General features: G+C 43.2%; 1 protein-coding gene across 1 annotated transcript; it reads right to left on the bottom strand.

The window, feature by feature from the left end:
• Nucleotides 1-1,827: 1,827 nt before the first annotated feature.
• Nucleotides 1,828-18,525, bottom strand: NDUFB2 (NADH:ubiquinone oxidoreductase subunit B2). The gene is made up of 4 exons (XM_028106174.2): nt 18,375-18,525; nt 12,487-12,631; nt 3,202-3,304; nt 1,828-1,910 (listed from the first exon to the last, which is right to left on the bottom strand). The coding sequence occupies exons 1-3, from the start codon at nt 18,470-18,472 to the stop codon at nt 3,230-3,232; spliced, it is 318 nt and encodes a 105-aa protein (XP_027961975.1). The 5' UTR covers nt 18,473-18,525; the 3' UTR covers nt 1,828-1,910; nt 3,202-3,229.
• Nucleotides 18,526-18,968: the final 443 nt, after the last annotated feature.

Here is an 18,968-nt window from a genome sequence, read left to right as displayed (position 1 = left end):
TTTGAGTCAGATGTGACAGGGTGGAGGTCGTTACTCGGAGAGAAGGCTGGGGACAACTTCTGCATCAGCTAAGACGGTTTCACAGCCCAGCTATGAAAAGGAGGATTCAGTATGTGGAGGCCGCTGAGTTTAGAAGACTGCGTTTTTACGGTTACCATTAATTCCGATCAAGCAACTCTGAATGATTTCTAAGGAAAAGAGCTAATGGGATAATCCTACTTGAGTTCACGGTTACAGTGAGTACACCAGAATAAAACACTTTGTTGGCTGAAGGAAGACAACAAAAATTAGACCTAAAAGGTACAGAACAGAGATGGCCTTTTAAAGAGCTTCCGTATTTTCAGCCAAGCTGAGACTGCTTGCCTCTTACCCACGTGAGTAAACAAAACCAAGAGAAGTGTCTCCAGCAGCGCTGCGTCAGGCCCAGGAGCTGGCAGTAGGGAGGGTAGAACTGGGCCCCTGGCTTCCACTTTGCTGCCATTGTGTCCACTCTGACAACCGAGAACCAAAGCAGAGTGGAAACTCAAGGATGACCCCGTTCAGAGCCTGCCAGAGGCTTCTCACTGCACTTGACATAAAACCTAAACCTGCGACCATGACCTAAGCTTCATCTAGTCCCCATCTCCCCTCCTGCTGGAACCCCACCGGACTTTGTGTTCCTGAAACACAGTGACCTTGGTCCCATCCCAGACCTTGGTTCTTACTGTCCCTTGTCCCCAGAGCACGCTCCCGTTAGACCCCCGCACAACTGGCTCCTCCTCCTCATTCAGGTTCCACCCCCAAAGATCAGTACCCACCTATCTCTAGCACATGACCCCATGTGCTCTCCTTCAGAGCACTTAGTAAGTCTCATATAATCAATCTGTGTCTGTCTTCCCTTACTAAAATCTAGATCCCTTAAGAACTGAATCATCTTGGGCACCTGGGTGGCTCAGTCGTTAAGCGGCTGCCTTCGGCTCAGGTCGTGATCCCAGGGTCCTGGGATCGAGCCCCGCATCGGGCTCCCTGCTCAGCAGGAAGCCTGCTTCTCTCCCGCTCCCCCTGCTTGGGGTCCCTCCCTCGCTGTCTCTGTCAAATATATAAATAAAATCTTAAAAAAAAAAAATGAATCATCTGTCTTATTCAGCACTGTATTCCCAACACTTCAGTGGTCAAGAGCCTAAATTAAAAATATGAACAGTTATGCTTCTGGGCAAGTCATTAAGCCACTCTATACTGCAGATTTTTATCTGTGGATAAAAGAAAATTCTGTCCTACCTACTCAGGATTGCGACACTACAGAAAGTTCCAAAGTACAAACACATTTTAGAAAAAGTGGAATAGCCTATTTCACCCACATCTCCCATTCCTCCAGCCCTAAGAAATCCTAGTTAGACGTGTGTCTTAGGTCCACAAATGGCCCCTCGGCACAACGCCCAGCCCACAAGAGATACACAAATACACAAGGACTGGACTGCACGGACCTCTAACCTCTGTGAATCAGGGCAAGATGGCACCAGCAGTAGAGAGACAGCAAGAGTTTTCGCACTGTCAACATACGTGTGACTAAAACATTCACTAGGAGGAAGGCAGTCTGGCGCTGCAGGTAAGTGCAGGGTCAGACCCAATGTCGCCCCTCATCCATGTGTGACCCACAGGCAAAGTTACTTCATCGGCTTCAGCCTCAATCGCTTCACTGGTAAGTGGAGCTAATGTCTGTCTCCACCCCCGGGTAACCCCGAGGACCCACTGAAAGGGCCTGTAACCAGTGAGGACAGCAGCTGGGGGCACAGGAAATAATCCATAAAGGGTGGCTGTCGTTATCAGAAACATCCAAAACTCAGTTCCTTACTATTGACCAAAACGCTTTAATTTTACAACTTCCAAGTACAATATGAAGTCCGTAACTGCTTGAAATTCTCACCTGGCTCCTGCAGGGAAACAAAAGTAGAAAGCTTTAAGTCTTTTATTTTCAGTAATTCAAATTCATAATTTTGGTTCATTCCATTATTCAAGCATTCACTGAACACGGATTATGGGAGTAGTCTTTTAGAGAAGCAAAAGCACCTTGCTTTCTCAAAGGGTTTAGAGTCTCCTCTTTAAAATAAAATATTAACGACCATGTGTGAGAATACTGGGAAATCCACAGGAAGAGGAGAGGTTAATGCCGGCGGACGTATTACACAGGGAAGTGGGGTCCTGGCGGGGCCTGGAGACACGGAACAGCAGGAGACACGGGTCGAGAGACACGGAACAAATTGTAACAGCTTCACTGCCTGCCCTTCGCTGACATTTTTTACCATCCCCCTGCTCCCTAAAGACCCCAAAACTGCTGTCCATGTTAATAAGTACGTCTGATTAAAATCAGAGTAACAATACTAACAATATGATGTAATAGGAACACTTTTTCCTTTAATGCTTCCTAGCCTTTAAAACAATTCCCAAAAATAAATAAATAAAACAATTTCCAAGGCATTTTGAGTGATGGCAATTATTTATATGCAATGATTAATTTTAAAACATTACATGAGAATGTCTTAACTCCGAGGGCTTTGTGGGAAAAGAGACTCCTTTTTCTAGTACCTACAACTAGGACCTTCCTTTTGAAAGAAGAAAAACTCTGATTCCTAATTTGGAAAAATGAAAGGGCCATAACCTTTTAGTGTTTAGGGTTAATTTCCACACAATTCCATATCCTAACATTCCCATATGCTGGAACTTTCCATTTAGACACTTAGGGTGGGGGGCGCCTGGGGGGCTCAGTCGTTAAGCGTCTGCCTTCGGCTCAGGTCATGATCCCGGGGTCCTGGGATCGAGCCCCACGTCGGGCTCCCTGCTCAGCGGGGAGCCTGCTTCTCCCTCTGTCCCTACCCCCTACTCGTGATCTCTCTCTCTCTCTCTCTCTCAAATAAAATCTTAGAAAAGGAATAAATTTTTTTTAAAAAGTCTCTGATCAATAGATGGCTAAATGGGACCCTAAATTGTAACACAACTCAGGGAAAGAAAATTTTTTAAAACAAATAGTGAAAAGGAAGATGAGACCAAAAGAAGGGGATGGGAGGAAGACAGCAAATATAAAAATACTAAAGGCAGAAATTAGACACGATACAGTTAATTGTCCTTCATGCTTTTAGAAAATGTACCGTCTTCAAGACCATCATAAAGTCAAACATTTTAATCGACACAAGATAAACAACTTTTAAAAAGGAATTTGGGGCATACCTGCTTGCAAAGAGTTCAATCTACACTTTCAGTCTTCATCATCAGGAAGGATACCTAGTTCTTCATCCGTCCACTGGGAAGGATCTGGATATGGAAAGTGACCCTGGTGAGAACCATTAAAAAGAAAAGTAAATATTCCATACAATGAGTTTAAAAAAAAAAAATGGTAAGGCTATCACATACACAGCCCTTGACAAGCCACAGGAACAAATTCTACTACTTTAACTATTTGACTGTCCAACTGTTCTTCAATCTGCTCAATATGGGCTGTGGCCTGAATTTTAAAAGACCCATTTTGGAGCCACCAGGCTGAGCCAGCATTTCATATGTGTTTGTGATGGAGGAAGGGACACAACAGATTTCAAAGACAGCCCATATCTCGACAACGTGTTGAAGCTCGGGTAAAACAGAATGTCTCAAAATGACCTATCATTGCTGCCAACCTGGGAGAGATCTGGGAGCCTCAGTGGGCTCATGCATCTTCAGTCCTGACCATGGACGTATCTGGTGGCATCCTCATCTCAGGCCAAGCAGCCACATACCCTCCTGACAGCTGACCTACAAGGAGGTAGGGGTGACTATGTGCTGCCAATTCACAGACACCAAACAGCTCTCTACTGCGTGACAAGGGCACAGACAAGTTCTAAGAGAAATGATGCGTCTAAGATGTGCACACTGAAGGTTTTTTTCCTATCCTATCCAGATCAGCAAGCACAGATTTCAATGGCTTAAAGGCGTAACTTCCTAGAGAACAGGGTCTGTGTAAAAGTCATAAAAGCTTAGTCAAGGCTAATGACACATTAGAAAGTTACCACTAGCTAACTTCTACCTTAAGACAAAGTAACCCACATCTCTCCCACCCCACTCTGGCTGCCCTGGGCCTCTAGACAGACTAGATGACATTCAGCATTTAAAGAATTTTTTTTTTTTCAAAAACAAAAAATAATAATAATTTTTTTTCAGACCTCTGTATTTTTTTTAATTTTATTTTATTATGCTATGTTAATCACCATACATTACATCATTAGTTTTTGATGTAGTGTTCCATGATTCATTGTTTGCGTGGAACACCCAGTGCTCCATGCAGTACGTGCCCTCTTTAATACCCATCACGAGGCTAACCCACCCCCCCACCCCTCTCCCCATTTCTCAGAGTCCATAGTCTCTCATGGTTCATAGCCCCCTCCAATTTCCCCCCTTCATTCTGCCCTTCCTGCTATCTTTTTTTTTTTTTAACATATAATGTACTATTTGTTTCAGAGGTACAGGTCTGTGATTCAACAGTCTTACACAATTCACAGCACTCACCATAGCACATACCCTCCCCAATGTCTATCACCCAGCCACCCCATCCCTCCCACCCCCCACCACTCTAGCAATCCTCAGTTTGTTTCCTGAGATTAAGAATTCCTCATATCAGGGGGCGGAGCAAGATGGCAGAGGAGTAGGAGAACTGGATTTCGTCTGGTCTCAGGAATTCAGCTGAATGGGGATCAAACCATTCTAAACACCTACGAACTCAAAAGGAGATGGAAGATAAGAAGAGTAACAACACTCTGGACAGAAAAGCGACCACTTTCTGGAAGGTAGGACGTGCGGAGAAGTGAATCCGAGGCGATAGTCGGGAGGATAGACGGCGGGGGAGGGGCCTCCGTCGGCCGCTTCTGGCAAGTGATAGAGCCGCGGAGCACAAAATCGGACCTTTTAGAAGTCGGCTCCACGGAGGGACGTCGCTCCAGTGGCTAAGCCGGGGGTGGAACCCTCGCGGGACAGTGTGGTCTCAGGACCCTCGGGGTCACAGAAAGACCGGGGGTGCCTGAGTGCAGCAGAGCTCCCAGGGATCAGAGCGGGGAAGCCGGCTGCAGAGACGGAGCCGAGGCGCGGGCTCTCAGCTCGGGGTGGCCATAAACTGTGATCCGCGGCCCAGTCGGGCCACTGCTCCTCCAGCAGGGACCCAACAAGCGGCAGAGCCGGGGAGACTCCCCTTCCTCCCCCGGGAGGACCAGCGCGGGAGCGCACCGCAGGGATCTGCCGGGTTTGGAGACTCCACACGGGGTCGGGTGCCAGAGATAGAAACGCTCGGTCACAGGCCGGGTGAGCACGGAGTGCGGCCGGAGACCGGGGACACAGGAGCGACTGCTTTTCTCTGGGGGCGCACTGAGGAGCGGGGCCCCGAGTTCTCAGCTCCTCCGGGTGGAGATTGGGAGGCCACCATTTTCACCCTGGTCCTCCAAAGCTGTACCGAGAGCTTGCAGGGAACAAAAGCTCCTGAGAGCAAACCCGAGCAGCTTGCTTAGCCCGGACTCACAAGGGCGGGGCAATTCCGCCTCCGGCAAAGACATCTGGGAACCACGGCAACAGGACCCTGCCCCAGAAGATCAGCACGAACCGCCAGCAAGCCAAGACCAAGTTTACCGATCAAGGAGAACGGGAGAACTCCAGCGCTAGGGGAATACTGCACATAGAATTCATGGCTTTTTTTACCATGATTCACTAGTTCATCAAAGTTAATTTTTTTAACTTTTTTTTATTTTTCTTTTTCCCTTTTTCAACCAACATCTTATCAATCCCTTTTTTAAAAAAAACATTTTTTATTTTTCATTTTTAGAGTCATATTTTATCCCTTCATAGTAGTTACCCTTATTTTTGGCATATATATATATATATATATATAAGTTGTTCTCTCTTTAAAATTTTGAGATACAGTTTCTTCTAACAGATCAAAATATACCCTAAATCACTAGTGTATGGCTTTGTTCTAGTCTCCTGCCTGATCACATTCTCTCCCTTTTTTCTTTTTTTTTTTAAATCTTTTCTTTCTTTTTTCAAACAACTTATCAATTCCTTTTATAAAATCTTTTATAATTTTCATCTTTACAGTCATCTTCCATCCCTTCATTGTATCAACCCTTATTTTGTACATATGTCTTTCTTCCTTTAAAATTTTAGGAGGCACTTTTTTCTAACAGACCAAAATACACCCAAAATCTAGTGTGTGGCACTGATCTATGCACTAGCCTGATCATATCTGATCATATTCTGCTTTTTTCGTATTGTTCCGTTTTTGTTTTTATCATTTTTTTTCTTTTTTCTTTCTTTCCCTTTCTTTTCCCCTGGTTTCAGGTCTTTTCTGATTTGTATAGAGTATATTTGCTGGGGATGTTGTTAACCTGTTAGCATTTTGTTCTCTCATTCATCTATTCTCCTCTGGACAAAATGACAAGACGAAAAAAATCACCTCAGCAAAAAGAACAAGAGATAGTACCGTCAGCCAGGGACCTACTCAATACGGACATTAGTACGATGTCAGACCTAGAGTTCAGAATCATGACTTTAAAGATACTAGCTGGGCTTGAAACAAGCATGGAAATTATTAGAGAAACCCTTTCTGGAGAAATAAAAGAACTAAAATCTAACCAAGTCGAAATCAAAAAGGCTATTGATGAGGTGCAATCAAAAATGGGGGCACTAACTGCTAGGATAAATGAGGCAGAAGAGAATCAGCGATATAGAAGACCAAATGATGGAAAATAAAGAGGCTGAGAAAAAGAGACAGAAACAACTACAGGATCACGAGGGCAGAATTCGAGAGATAAGTGATATGATAAGACGAAACAACATTAGAATAATTGGGATCCCAGGGGAAGAAGAAAGAGAGAGAGAGGCAGAAAGTATATTGGAGCAAATAATAGCAGAGAACTTCCCTAATGTGAGGAAGGAAACAGGCATCAAAATCCAGGAGGCACAGAGAACCCCTCTCAAAATCAATAATAATAGGTCAACACCCCGACATCTAATAGTAAAACTTACGAGTCTCAGAGACAAAGAGAAAATCCTGAAAGCAGCTCAGGAGAAGAGATATGTAACCTACAACGGTAGAAATATTAGATTGGCAACAGACCTATCCACAGAGACCTGGCAGGCCAGAAAGGACTGGCAAGATATCCTCAGAGCACTAAACGAGAAAAATATGCAGCCAAGAATACTAATATCTAGCTAGGCTGTCATTGAAAATAGGAGAGATCAAAAGCTTCCAGGACAAACAAAAACTAAAGGAATTTGCAAACACGAAACCAGCCCTCCAAGAAATATTGAAAGGGGTCCTCTAAACAAAGAGAGAGCCTAAAAGCAGCATAGACCAGAAAGGAACACAGACAATATACAGTCACAGTCACCTTACAGGCAATACAATGGCACTAAATTCATACCTTTCAATAGTTACCCTGAATCCATTTACATTGGGCTCAATGCCCCAATCAAAAGACACAGGCTATCAGATTGGATTAAAAAACAAGACCCATCGATATGCTGTCTGCAAGAAACTCATTTTAGACCCAAAGACACCCCCAGATTGAAAGTGAGGGGGTGGAAAACCATTTACCATGCTAATGGACACCAAAAGAAAGCTGGGGTGGCAATCCTTATCAGACAAATTAGATTTTAAAACAAAAACTATAATAAGAGATGAGGAAGGACACTATATCCTACTTAAAGGGTCTATCCAACAAGAACAATTGTAAATATCTATGCCCCTAACATGGGAGCAGCCAATTATATAAGACAATTAATAACAAAAGTGAAGAAACACATTGACAACAATACAATAATAGTGGGGGACTTTCCCCCTGACTGAAATGGACAGATCATCTAAGCAAAAGATCAACAAGGAAATAAAGACTTTAAATGACACACTGGACCAAATGGACTTCACAGACATATTCAGAACATTCCATCCCAAAGCAACGGAATACACATTCTTCTCTAGTGCCCATGGAACACTCTCCAGAATAGATCACATCCTAGGTCACAAATCAGGTCTCAACCAGTACCAAAAGACTGGGACCATTCCCAGCATATTTTCAGACCACAATGCTTTGAAACTAGAACTCAATCACAAGAGGAAAGTCGGAAAGAACTCAAATACATGGAGGCTAAAGAGCATCCTACTAAAGAATGAATGGGTCAACCAGGAAATTAAAGAAGAATTAAAAAAATTCATGGAAACCAATGAAAATGAAAACACAACTGTTCAAAATCTTTGGGATACAGCAAAGGCAGTCCTGAGAGGAAAGTATATAGCAATACAAGCCTTTCTCAAGAAACAAGAAAGGTCTCAAATACACAACCTAACCCTACACCTAAAGGAGCTAGAGAAAGAACAGCAAAGAAAGCCTAAACCCAGCAGGAGAAGAGAAATAATAAAGATCAGAGCAGAAATCAATGAACTAGAAACCAAAAGAACAGTAGAATAGATCAACGAAACTAGGAGCTGGTTCTTCGAAAGAATTAACAAGATTGATAAACCCCTGGCCAGACTTATCCAAAAGAAAAGAGAAATGACCCAAATCAAGAAAATCATGAATGAAAGAGGAGAGATCACAACCAACACCAAAGAAATACAAACAATTATAAGAACATATTATGAGCAACTCTACGCCAGCAAATTAGATAACCTGGAAGAAATGGCTGCATTCCTAGAGATGTATCAACTACCAAAATTGAATCAGAAAGAAACAGAAAACCTGAACAGACCTATAGCCACTAAGGAAATTGAAGCAGTCATCAAAAATCTCCCAAGAAACAAAAGCCCAGGGCCAGATGGCTTCCCAGGGGAATCCTATCAGACATTTAAAGAAGAATTAATACCTATTCTCCTGAAACTGTTCCAAAAAATAGAAATGGAAGGAAAACTTCCAAACTCATTTTATGAGGCCAGCATTACCTTGATCCCAAAACCAGACAAAGACCCCATCAAAAAGGAGAATTACAGACCAATATCCTTGATGAACATGGATGCAAAAATTCTCACCAAAATACTAGCCAATAGGATCCAACAGTACATTAAAAGGATTATTCACCACGACCAAGTGGGATTTACCCCTGGGCTGCAAGGCTGGTTCAACATCCGCAAATCAATCAACGTGATACAATACATTAACAAAAGAAAGAACAAGAATCATATGATCCTCTCAATAGATGCAGAAAAAGCATTTGACAAAGTACAGCATCCTTTCTTGATCAAAACTCTTCAGAGTATAGGGATAGAGGGTACATACCTCAGTATCATAAAAGCCATCTACGAAAAACCTACAGCGAATATCATTCTCAATGGGGAAAAGCTTAGAGCTTTTCCCCTAAGGTCAGGAACGCGGCAGGGATGTCCACTATCACCACTGCTATTCAACATAGTATTAGAAGTCCTAGCCACAGCAATCAGACAACAAAAAGAAATCAAAGGCATCCAAATTGGCAAAGAGGAAGTCAAACTCTCACTCTTTGCAGATGATACGATACTGCATGTGGAAAACCCAAAAGACTTCACCCCAAAACTGCTAGAACTCATACAGGAATTCAGTCAAGTAGCAGGCTATAAAATCAATGCACAGAAATCAGTGGCATTCCTATACACCAACAAGACAGAAGAGAGACAAATCAAGGAGTCAATCCCATTTACAACTGCACCCAAAACCATAAGATACCTAGGAATAAATTTAACCAAAGAGGCAAAGGATCTGTACTCAGAAAACTATAAAATACTCAGGAAAGAAATTGAAGAAGACACAAAGAAATGGAAAAACGTTCCATACTCATGGACTGGGAGAACCAACATTGTGAAGATGTCAATGCTACCTAGAGCAATCTACACATTCAATGCAATCCCCATCAAAATACCATCCACTTTTTTCAAAGAAATGGAACAAATAATCCTAAAATTTGTATGGAACCAGAAGAGACCCCGAATAGCCAGAGGAATATTGAAAAAGAAAAGCAAAGCTGGCGGCATCACAATTCCGGACTTCCAGCTCTATTACAAAGCTGTCATCATCAAGACAGTATGGTACTGGCACAAAAAGACACATAGATCGATGGAACAGAATAGAGAGCCCAGAAATGGACCCTCAACTCTATGGTCAACTTATCTTTGACAAAGCAGGAAAGAATGTCCAATGGCAAAAAGACAGTCTCTTCAACAAATGGTGTTGGGAAAATTGGACAGCCACATGCAGAAGAATGAAACTGGACCATTTCCTTACACCACACACAAAAATAGACTCCAAATGGTTGAAAGACCTAAACGTGAGACAGGAGTCCATCAAAATCCTAAAGGAGAACACAGGCAGCAACCTCTTCGACCTCAGCCACAGCAACTTCTTCCTAGAAACATCGCCAAAGGCAAGGGAAGCAAGGGCAAAAATGAACTATTGGGATTTCATCAAGATAAAAAGCTTTTGTACAGCAAAAGAAACGGTCCACAAAACCAAAAGACAACCGACAGAATGGGAGAAAATATTTGCAAATGACATATCAGATAAAGGGCTAGTATCCAAAATCTATAAAGAACTTATCAAACTCAACACCCAAAGAACAAATAATCCAATCAAGAAATGGGCAGAAGACATGAACAGACATTTTTCCAAAGAAGACATCCAAATGGCCAACAGACACATGAAAAAGTGCTCAACATCGCTTCACTTGGCATCAGGGAAATCCAAATCAAAACCTCAATGAGATACCACCTCACACCAGTCAGAATGGCTAAAATTAACAAGTCAGGAAACGACAGATGTTGGTGGGGATGTGGAGAAAGGGGAACCCTCCTACACTGTTGGTGGGAATGCAAGCTGGTGCAGCCACTCTGGAAAACAGTATGGAGGTTCCTCAAACAGTTGAAAATAGAGCTACCATACGATCCAGCAATTGCACTGCTGGGTATTTACCCCAAAGATACAAATGTAGGGATCCGAAGGGGTATGTGCACCCCAATGTTTATAGCAGCAATGTCCACAATAGCCAAACTGTGGAAAGAGCCAAGATGTCCATCGACAGATGAATGGATAAAGATGTCGTATATATACACAATGGAATATTATGCAGCCATCAAAAGGAATGAGATCTTGCCATTTGCAACAACGTGGATGGAACTGGAGGGTGTTATGCTGAGTGAAATAAGTCAACCAGAGAAAGACATGTATCATATGACCTCACTGATATGAGGAATTCTTAACCTCAGGAAACAAACTGAGTGTTGCTGGAGTGGTGGGAGGTGGGAGGGATGGGGTGGCTGAGTGCTGGACACTGGGGAGGGTATGTGCTATGGTGAGCGCTGTGAATTGTGCAAGACTGTTGAATCACGGATCTGTACTTCTGAAACAAATAACGCAACATATGTTAAGAAAAAAGAAAAAGAAGAAGATAGCAGGAGGGGAAGAATGAAGGGGAGTAAGTCGGAGGGGGAGACGAACCATGAGAGACGATGGACTCTGAAAAACAAACTGAGGGTTCTAGAGGGGAGGAGGGTAGGGGGATGGGTTAGCCTGGCGATGGGTATTAAAGAGGGCACATTCTGCGTGGAGCACTGGGTGTTATGCACAAACAATGAATCATGGAACACTACATCAAAAACTAATGACGTAATATATGGTGATTAACATAACAATAAAAAATTTAAAAAAAAGAATTCCTCATATCAGTGAGATCATATGATACATTCTGACTGACTTATTTCGCTTAGCATAATACCCTCTAATTCCATCCACGTCATTGCAAACGGCAAGATTTCTTTTTTTGATGACTGCATAATATTCCATTGCATATATATACCACATCTTTATCCATTTATCTGTTGATGGACATCTTGGCTCTTTCCACAGTTTGGCTATTGTGGACATTGCTGCTATAAACATCGGGGTGCACGTACCCCTTTGGATCCCTACATTTGTATTTTTGGGGTAAATACCCAGTAGTGCAATTGCTGGGTCGTATGGTAGCTCTATTTTCAACTGTTTGAGGCACCTCCATAACTGTTTTCCAGAGAGGCTGCACCAGCTTGCATTCCCACCAACAGTGTAGGAGGGTTCCCCTTTCTCCACATCCCCGCCAACATCTGTCGTTTCCTGATTTGTTAATTTTAGCCATTCTGACTGGTGTGAGGTGCATTTAAAGAAATTTAAGCATGAAACTTAACCCACTGATGAACCCCTGGTTCAGAAGGTAAAACAATTTGTTTCTAGGCTTCCTTCCAAATATGGCAACCTAACAGAAGCCATAAGAGATGGACTACCTACATACACATCTGTGAGTAGGAAAGGTCAGAGATAATGTATTCCATTAAATAACAGGATTCCTGCATGTACACAAAGACATGGTAAAGGGATATATCCAGATACAAAAATGGTCTACAAACAGGGATGAAAAAAAAAAAAAAAGCTAAGCTATTAATATATTAGTAATAATCTAATGTTATAATATTTTATTGATATATTAGAATTATTCTCCTGCACTTACCAGCACAGCATCTGAGTCATGCCAAAAACGCCAGAGAATCCAGAACCACATGGTCCCACTGAGTATCTCGGCCTGGATCACCTGGGACTTGGTCAGCTGGGGAAACTGTCTATACCGTGGCTCGATATGCACACCACCACCAGCACTACGAGACAGAACAAAATGTCATGCACCTCGGTACCTCTTCTAAGTCTGAAGTCATCCAAAACTTTTGAGTTCCAACTAGAAACTAAATCTAACGTTTCTCATCTCCTCCATGAAGTACAGGATGACAGAGCTCCATAATTCCTCAAAACTCATTTTCCATAGCTTGCTTTTAAACTTGTTTGGCAGCAAAAACTAGTCTGCAAGGAAGAAAGACGATTATTTCCCTTTAGTGAATATTCATGGATTTTACAGCAGAAATAGGGGTACTGGCCCCAAAGTTTCAGTTAAGGGATGTGAACCTGCAGTAGCTGGGCACTTAGCTTATCTAAAAAAAAAAAACAAATCAGGAAGTTAATCTTGTTCTGTTTAGCCATATCTATTTCAAAGGTAAATTATGTCCTCTGCTCTATTACAGTCTTTCTTAATATAAAGAACACTACATGGGAAAGAGAACTCAGCAAATCTTTAATTTTTTTTTTTTTTTAGCAATCTCTACACCCAATGTGGGGCTCGAACTCATGACCCTGAGATCAAAGTCACATGTTAGTCTAACTGCACCAGCAAATCCTTCTTAATAAGCTAATAGTTCTGAACAAAGCAAAGAGCCTTAAAGAGTCAATATGAACAACTTTTTTTTCCATTTAGATTCTGTTGACAAATTGTGGGACACAATCCATGAGGTCTGCATTTTATTCAGTTAGATTATAATTATTGATTGAATCTAACTTAAATAATATAATTTGTACTTAATGGCATTACTGTCAAGTTCTATTTAGCAGCTATACATATTCTACTATACGAAAATAGAGAATTTCCACAGAAAATGTATTCACAAATTTAAGAACAGCTTGTAAAACAATGTGCTCTTTTGTGCAGCAAAAACTACCAAAACTGCACTAACATTTCTTCAAAATGCACTGTAGATCTGTGAACATGAATACATCAATGGTCCCTGATACATATTACCTCCTACCCTTTTTATTAGCCTGTCCTGCTCTTAAAGGTTATGAATAGTTATCATTTCCTGAGTGTCTACCGTGTGCCGTACACCACACGAAGCATTTTACATGCATTATCATTTATTTTCATAACCCTAGGAGACAGATCCTATGGTTCTTAATGTTTACAAATGAAAACATCGGGGTATTATTTGGAGGCAAAGCCTAAGCTCTTATGTATTGACTATAAACAAACAATATTAATAATTTTCTTTTTATGAACCAAAGACACAGTTCTTAATTAGAATTCCCATCAGCATACCACACTGAAGTGATAGTTTCATTTTTATGTAAATATTTATTCAGTATATTAACACTTTTATTTGGAAGGCTCTACATAAAATATTGGTAATTAACTATCGATGATATAAGATGGCTTTTATTTTTGCATATGTATGTATGTGGGAGGTTTTGTATGTTTTTTTTAAGTCTTTATTTAAATTCTAGTTAGTTACAATATAGTATAATATTAATTTCAGGTGGGGGCCTGGGTGGCTCAGTCGTTAAGCATCTGCCTTCGGCTCAGGTCGTGATCCCAGGGTCCTGGGATCGAGCCCCACATTGGGCTCCCTGCTCAGCGGGAAGCCTGCTTCTCCCTCTCCCTCTGCCTGCAGTTCCCCCTGCTTGTACTGTTTCTCGCTCTCTGTCAATAAATAAAATCTTTAAAAAAAATTAATTTCAGGTGTACAATATAGTGATTCAACACTTCCATACAACTGGTGCTCATCACAGCAAGTGCACCCCTTAATCCCCACCACCTCCCCTCTGGTAACCACCAGTATGTTCTCTGTAGTTACGAGTCTGTTTCTTCATTTGCCTCTTTTTTTTTTCCCCTTTGCTCATTTGTTTTCTTAAATTCCACATGAGTGAAATCATGTTTTTCTCTTATTTTGTTTAGCATAATACTGTCTGACTCCATCCATGTGGTTGCAAATGGCAAGATTTTTTTTCTTATGGCTGAGTAATATGTATCTTTTTTAAAAATAGTGACCACATATTACTTTTAAGATTTATTTCAGAGTGAGTGAGATGCAGGGGGGGGGGGGTACAGGGACAAGCAGACTCCCTGCTAAGTGGAGAGCCCTATGTCGGACTTGATCCCACTACCCTGAGATCATGACCTGAGCCGAAGTCAGACGCTTAACCGACTGAGCCACCCGGATGCCCCTGACCACATATTACTTTTATTTTTTTAAAAGATTTTATTTATTTGAGAGAGAGAGAGGGATCACAAGTAGGCAGAGTGGCAGGCAGTGGGAGAGGGAGAAGCAGGCCCCCTGCTGAGCAGAGAGCCTGATGTGGGGCTATACGGAGGGCCCTGGGATGATCATGACCTGAGCCAAAGGCAGACGCTTAACATACTGAGCCACCCAGGTGCCTCTACCACACATTACTTTTAAAAGGCTCCCTCAAGCATCATTGCTTTACAACCTGAAGAATATATCACACTATTTCTGTAATGCCATCATATGCCAATTCTATTTAACAGTCTTCAGGATCTGTGCATATAAATACTGTATTATACAAACAAACCAACCATGGGGATGGGAATTCAATATACTGTAACAACAGGCTTCCTCTTTGATAGGTTTTAGATACAATCTAGTTATAAGGGCCCATCAGTTAAATGCATTAAAATATTTGAGAATTACAGTTCAAACCCACTACCAGGAACTCATCTCATTATTGCTAGAGTGACATGCTGTTTTAACTATTCCTTGAAACAAGTGGGTCACTGGGACACCTCGCTGGCTCAGTTGGTAGAGCATGCGACTCTTGATCTCCGGGTTTTGAGTTCCAGCCCCATGTTGGGTGGACAGATTACTTTAAAAAGAAAAAAAAAAAAAAAAAGAGGGGCGCCTGGGTGGCTCAGTAGGTTAAGCAAATGACTCTTGATTTTGATTCAGGTCATGGTCTCAGGATCATGGGATCAAGCACCAGGTAGGGCTCTACACTCAGCACAGAATCCACTTTAGATTATCTCTCTCTCTTCCTCTGCCCCTCCCCCTGCTCACGCTCTCTCTCTAAAGAAATAAAATCGAAAGAAAGAGAAAGAAAGTGGGTCACTGACTGCAAAAGGGAAATCTTTTTTTTTTAATTTTTAGAAGGGGAGGGGCAGAGAGAGAGAATCTTTTTTTTTAAGATTTTATTTATTTTAGAGAGAGATAAAAAGTGCACAAGAGGGGGAGGGGGAGAGAGAATCCCAAGCAGACTCCCTGCTGAGTGTGGAGCACTGTGAAATTAAGAGCAAGGAAAAAGAAACTCATTATAAAGAACAAACAGGTTTAAAAACAGCAAAAAGAATTTCTAGAAATAAAAAAATGTAATTAAGGTTAGGAGCATGAGAAAACTTGACATATGCCCAATTCCTGTTCCATAAGGAGAAAACAGAATGGGGAAGAAACAGTGTCCCAAAAATAATGGCTATTCCAACCCAGGATTTTTAAGTGTCAAGTTTAAAAACAAAAATGTATCCTAACTCTGTGAAAGTTACATTTTAAAACATAAACCAGATCATATCAAAAAATATGTGATAAAAAGGGGTGCCTGGCTGCCTCAGTCAGAACGTATGACTCTTGATCTCTGGGTCATGGGTTCAAGCCCCACATTGGGTACAGAGATTATCAAAAATAAATAAACAAACTTAAAAAAAAGTGAAACCAGATCATATCATTTTCCTGCTTCAAAGTCTCAAATAGCTTCCCATCATTCTTAAAATAAAATCCCTACAGGGCTGTCACTAACCTGCCCCCACCCCTCCCCTGACCTTACCTCTACCTCTCCCCTTTGCTCAGCCCATTCCAGCCTCACTGGCTTGCTTGTCCATCATCAGCACTCAGAATGTCAGTATTTGCAGTCTCCTTGTCAGAGGCTCCTTCGGCATCTTTGCTTGGCTGACTTATCACTCAGGTCCTATTCAAATCACTATCAGGCCTGTATTGCCACATCATCCTAAGTAAAATATCCCATCCAACCCCCTCCCAGGCACTCTCTAGATTAATCCCCTGCTTTATTTCTTCATGTCACTTAACAGTACCTAAACATGTTCTCTTCAACTTGTGTCCTCTCCAGGATGGAAGCTCCCTTATCTTTCTTGTATTCTTTTTTTTTTTTTAAGATTTTTATTTATTTTTTGAGAGAGAGAGAGAATGGTAGAGAGAGAGCATGAGAGGGAAGAAGGTCAGAGGGAGAGGCAGACTCCCTGCTGAGCAGGGAGCCCGATGCGGGACTCGATCCCGGGACTCCAGGATCATGACCTGAGCCGAAGGCAGTCGCTTAACCAACTGAGCCACCCAGGCGCCCTCTTTCTTGTATTCTGCTCTATCCCTACAACCTAGAAAGGACCCTGGTACCTGGAAGATGCTCCATACCTATCCACTTAATTATCACACAACTGTGTGTGATAATAATGTGTTGTTACATAAGTAACACCACCTCTGTGAAGAGAAGCACTCCTCAGTTTTCCCATGCAGGGTCAAGGGCTATGGCTGGTGGCTTTCCATCACTGTCCTTGTTTAGGTCACTCAGGCCTTTTCCTTCTTTCCACCCCACACCTGTCCCAGCTCCACAGCTTTAAGAGGCATGTGACTTTAAGCAAGTCACTCCTTTAATGTTCCTGAGTCTCAGTTCCCTAACAACAGTTAAACAATACTGGTAAGGTCCTTACTAGGCAGCAGCCGCTGTCCCAAAACACTTTACAGAATCGTTATTTACTCAGTTCCCTGGAAACTGACATTATCCCCATCATTCGGGTGAGAAAACGGAGGCAGTTAGAGATCAAGAAACTTCTCCAAGGCCAAACAGCTAGAGTGTGGCAGAGGTGAAATTTGAATTGAGGCAGTTTGGGGCCAGAATCCTGCTTTTAACCACGACCCTGCACTGCCTCTTGGAAAAATGCAGATGATGATGACCTAAGGGGCCTGGAACATCACCCGTGAAAATCCAATGTTCTATTTTCCATCCTGCCCTTACTGAATCTCTCCGCACTACCAATTTGTTTTTGGCAGGTGCCCTCCCTTGGCATCCCAGCACCATGCTCTCCAGCCGAATTTTTGGGCTACTTCACAGGTGACTCTTCTTTTGCTCGCTCTCGATTCTGGTGTTGCAAGAGTAAACCCTAATACAAACTATGGGATTTGGGTGATAATGTGTCAATCAATTCTACACTCTCGTGGAGAACGTTGATAATGGGGGAGGCTATGCACTTGTGAGGCAGGAAGGTTATGGGAAATCTCTGTACTTTCTGCTCAGTTTTGCTGTAAACCTAAAACTGCTTTAAAAAATAACATCTAGGTCTCCCGCGGCGCCTCTGTGCTACTCCTTGCCTCCACTTGACTTGGAAACATACGGTACAGGTTCTTCCCTCCTGCTCTGGCTTCCAGATTAGCTCCAGCTTGCCTCCACGATTAACTGAATTTCCCGAGGGCAGGCCTCCCCTGGGGCCGGAGTGACCCGATACAGTTTAAAACCTGGCAAGCGGGGGCGCCTGGGTGGCTCAGTCGTTAAGCGTCTGCCTTCGGCTCAGGTCATAAAAACCTGCAAAGAAGCCTCCCGGAGCCCCCGGCCCCAGCTCTCCCGGCCCCGGCGTCGCGGAGCCGGACTCCAAGTCCCAGCATGCCTCGGGGCGGAGGTCGCTGCAGGCACCCGGTCCACCCCAAGTGCCCGGCGTCAAGGTGAGGGCGTCCCGAAGACCGGCGTTTTCCGTTAGAAGCAGGCGAGGCCCCTCCCCCAGCCAACACTCACTGACGAACTCCACTGCCTCCAGCCGCCCGCGAGCCGGGGCCTCTGAACCACCGGCCTCCAACGCGAACGAAAGGCGCCAGCCGCGTCAAAGCCGACATGCCAGCGCGCGTCCGGACAGCACTTCTCAGGCCTCACCGCCTCCCACGTCACTTCCCCCCGGCGCCCCGCCCCGTGACGTCACGGCGTCGGCCCGCCCACCTCCCAGAAGGTAATTTACGGGGGCAGGGAAGCCGTATTCGGGTAGCCGGGCGTCGGGCTCGGCTTCAGGAAGCCCTGTTTTGTACGCGTGTGCTGAGAAAGCAACGCTGAGTCTGCTCTCGCTCCCCTTGACTGCTGGTCTTGATGGTGTTTTCCCACGTCCCCCCGCTCCTCTACTTGCTGCTCCTGAGTTAACAGCCTTCCGGACCCTTTTAGGCCGCCTGACCCTCTCTCAACCAGAGGACCTAACCAAAGCTAGTCTTTTTTTAAAGTTTTGGGGTTTTTTGTTTTTTTTTTTAATTTGAGAGAGAGAGAGACAGCGAGAGAGGGAACACAAGCAGGGGGAGTGGGAGAGGGAGAAGCAGGCTTCTCGCCGAGCAGGGAGCCCGATGCGGG

Source organism: Eumetopias jubatus, unplaced genomic scaffold (genome assembly GCF_037043125.1).
Source record: "Eumetopias jubatus isolate StellerSeaLion01/CBP00866 unplaced genomic scaffold, mEumJub1_p1.0 scaffold_14, whole genome shotgun sequence".
NCBI classification, from domain to species: Eukaryota; Metazoa; Chordata; class Mammalia; order Carnivora; family Otariidae; genus Eumetopias; species Eumetopias jubatus.
This window is presented reverse-complemented; position numbering and strand designations above follow the sequence as displayed.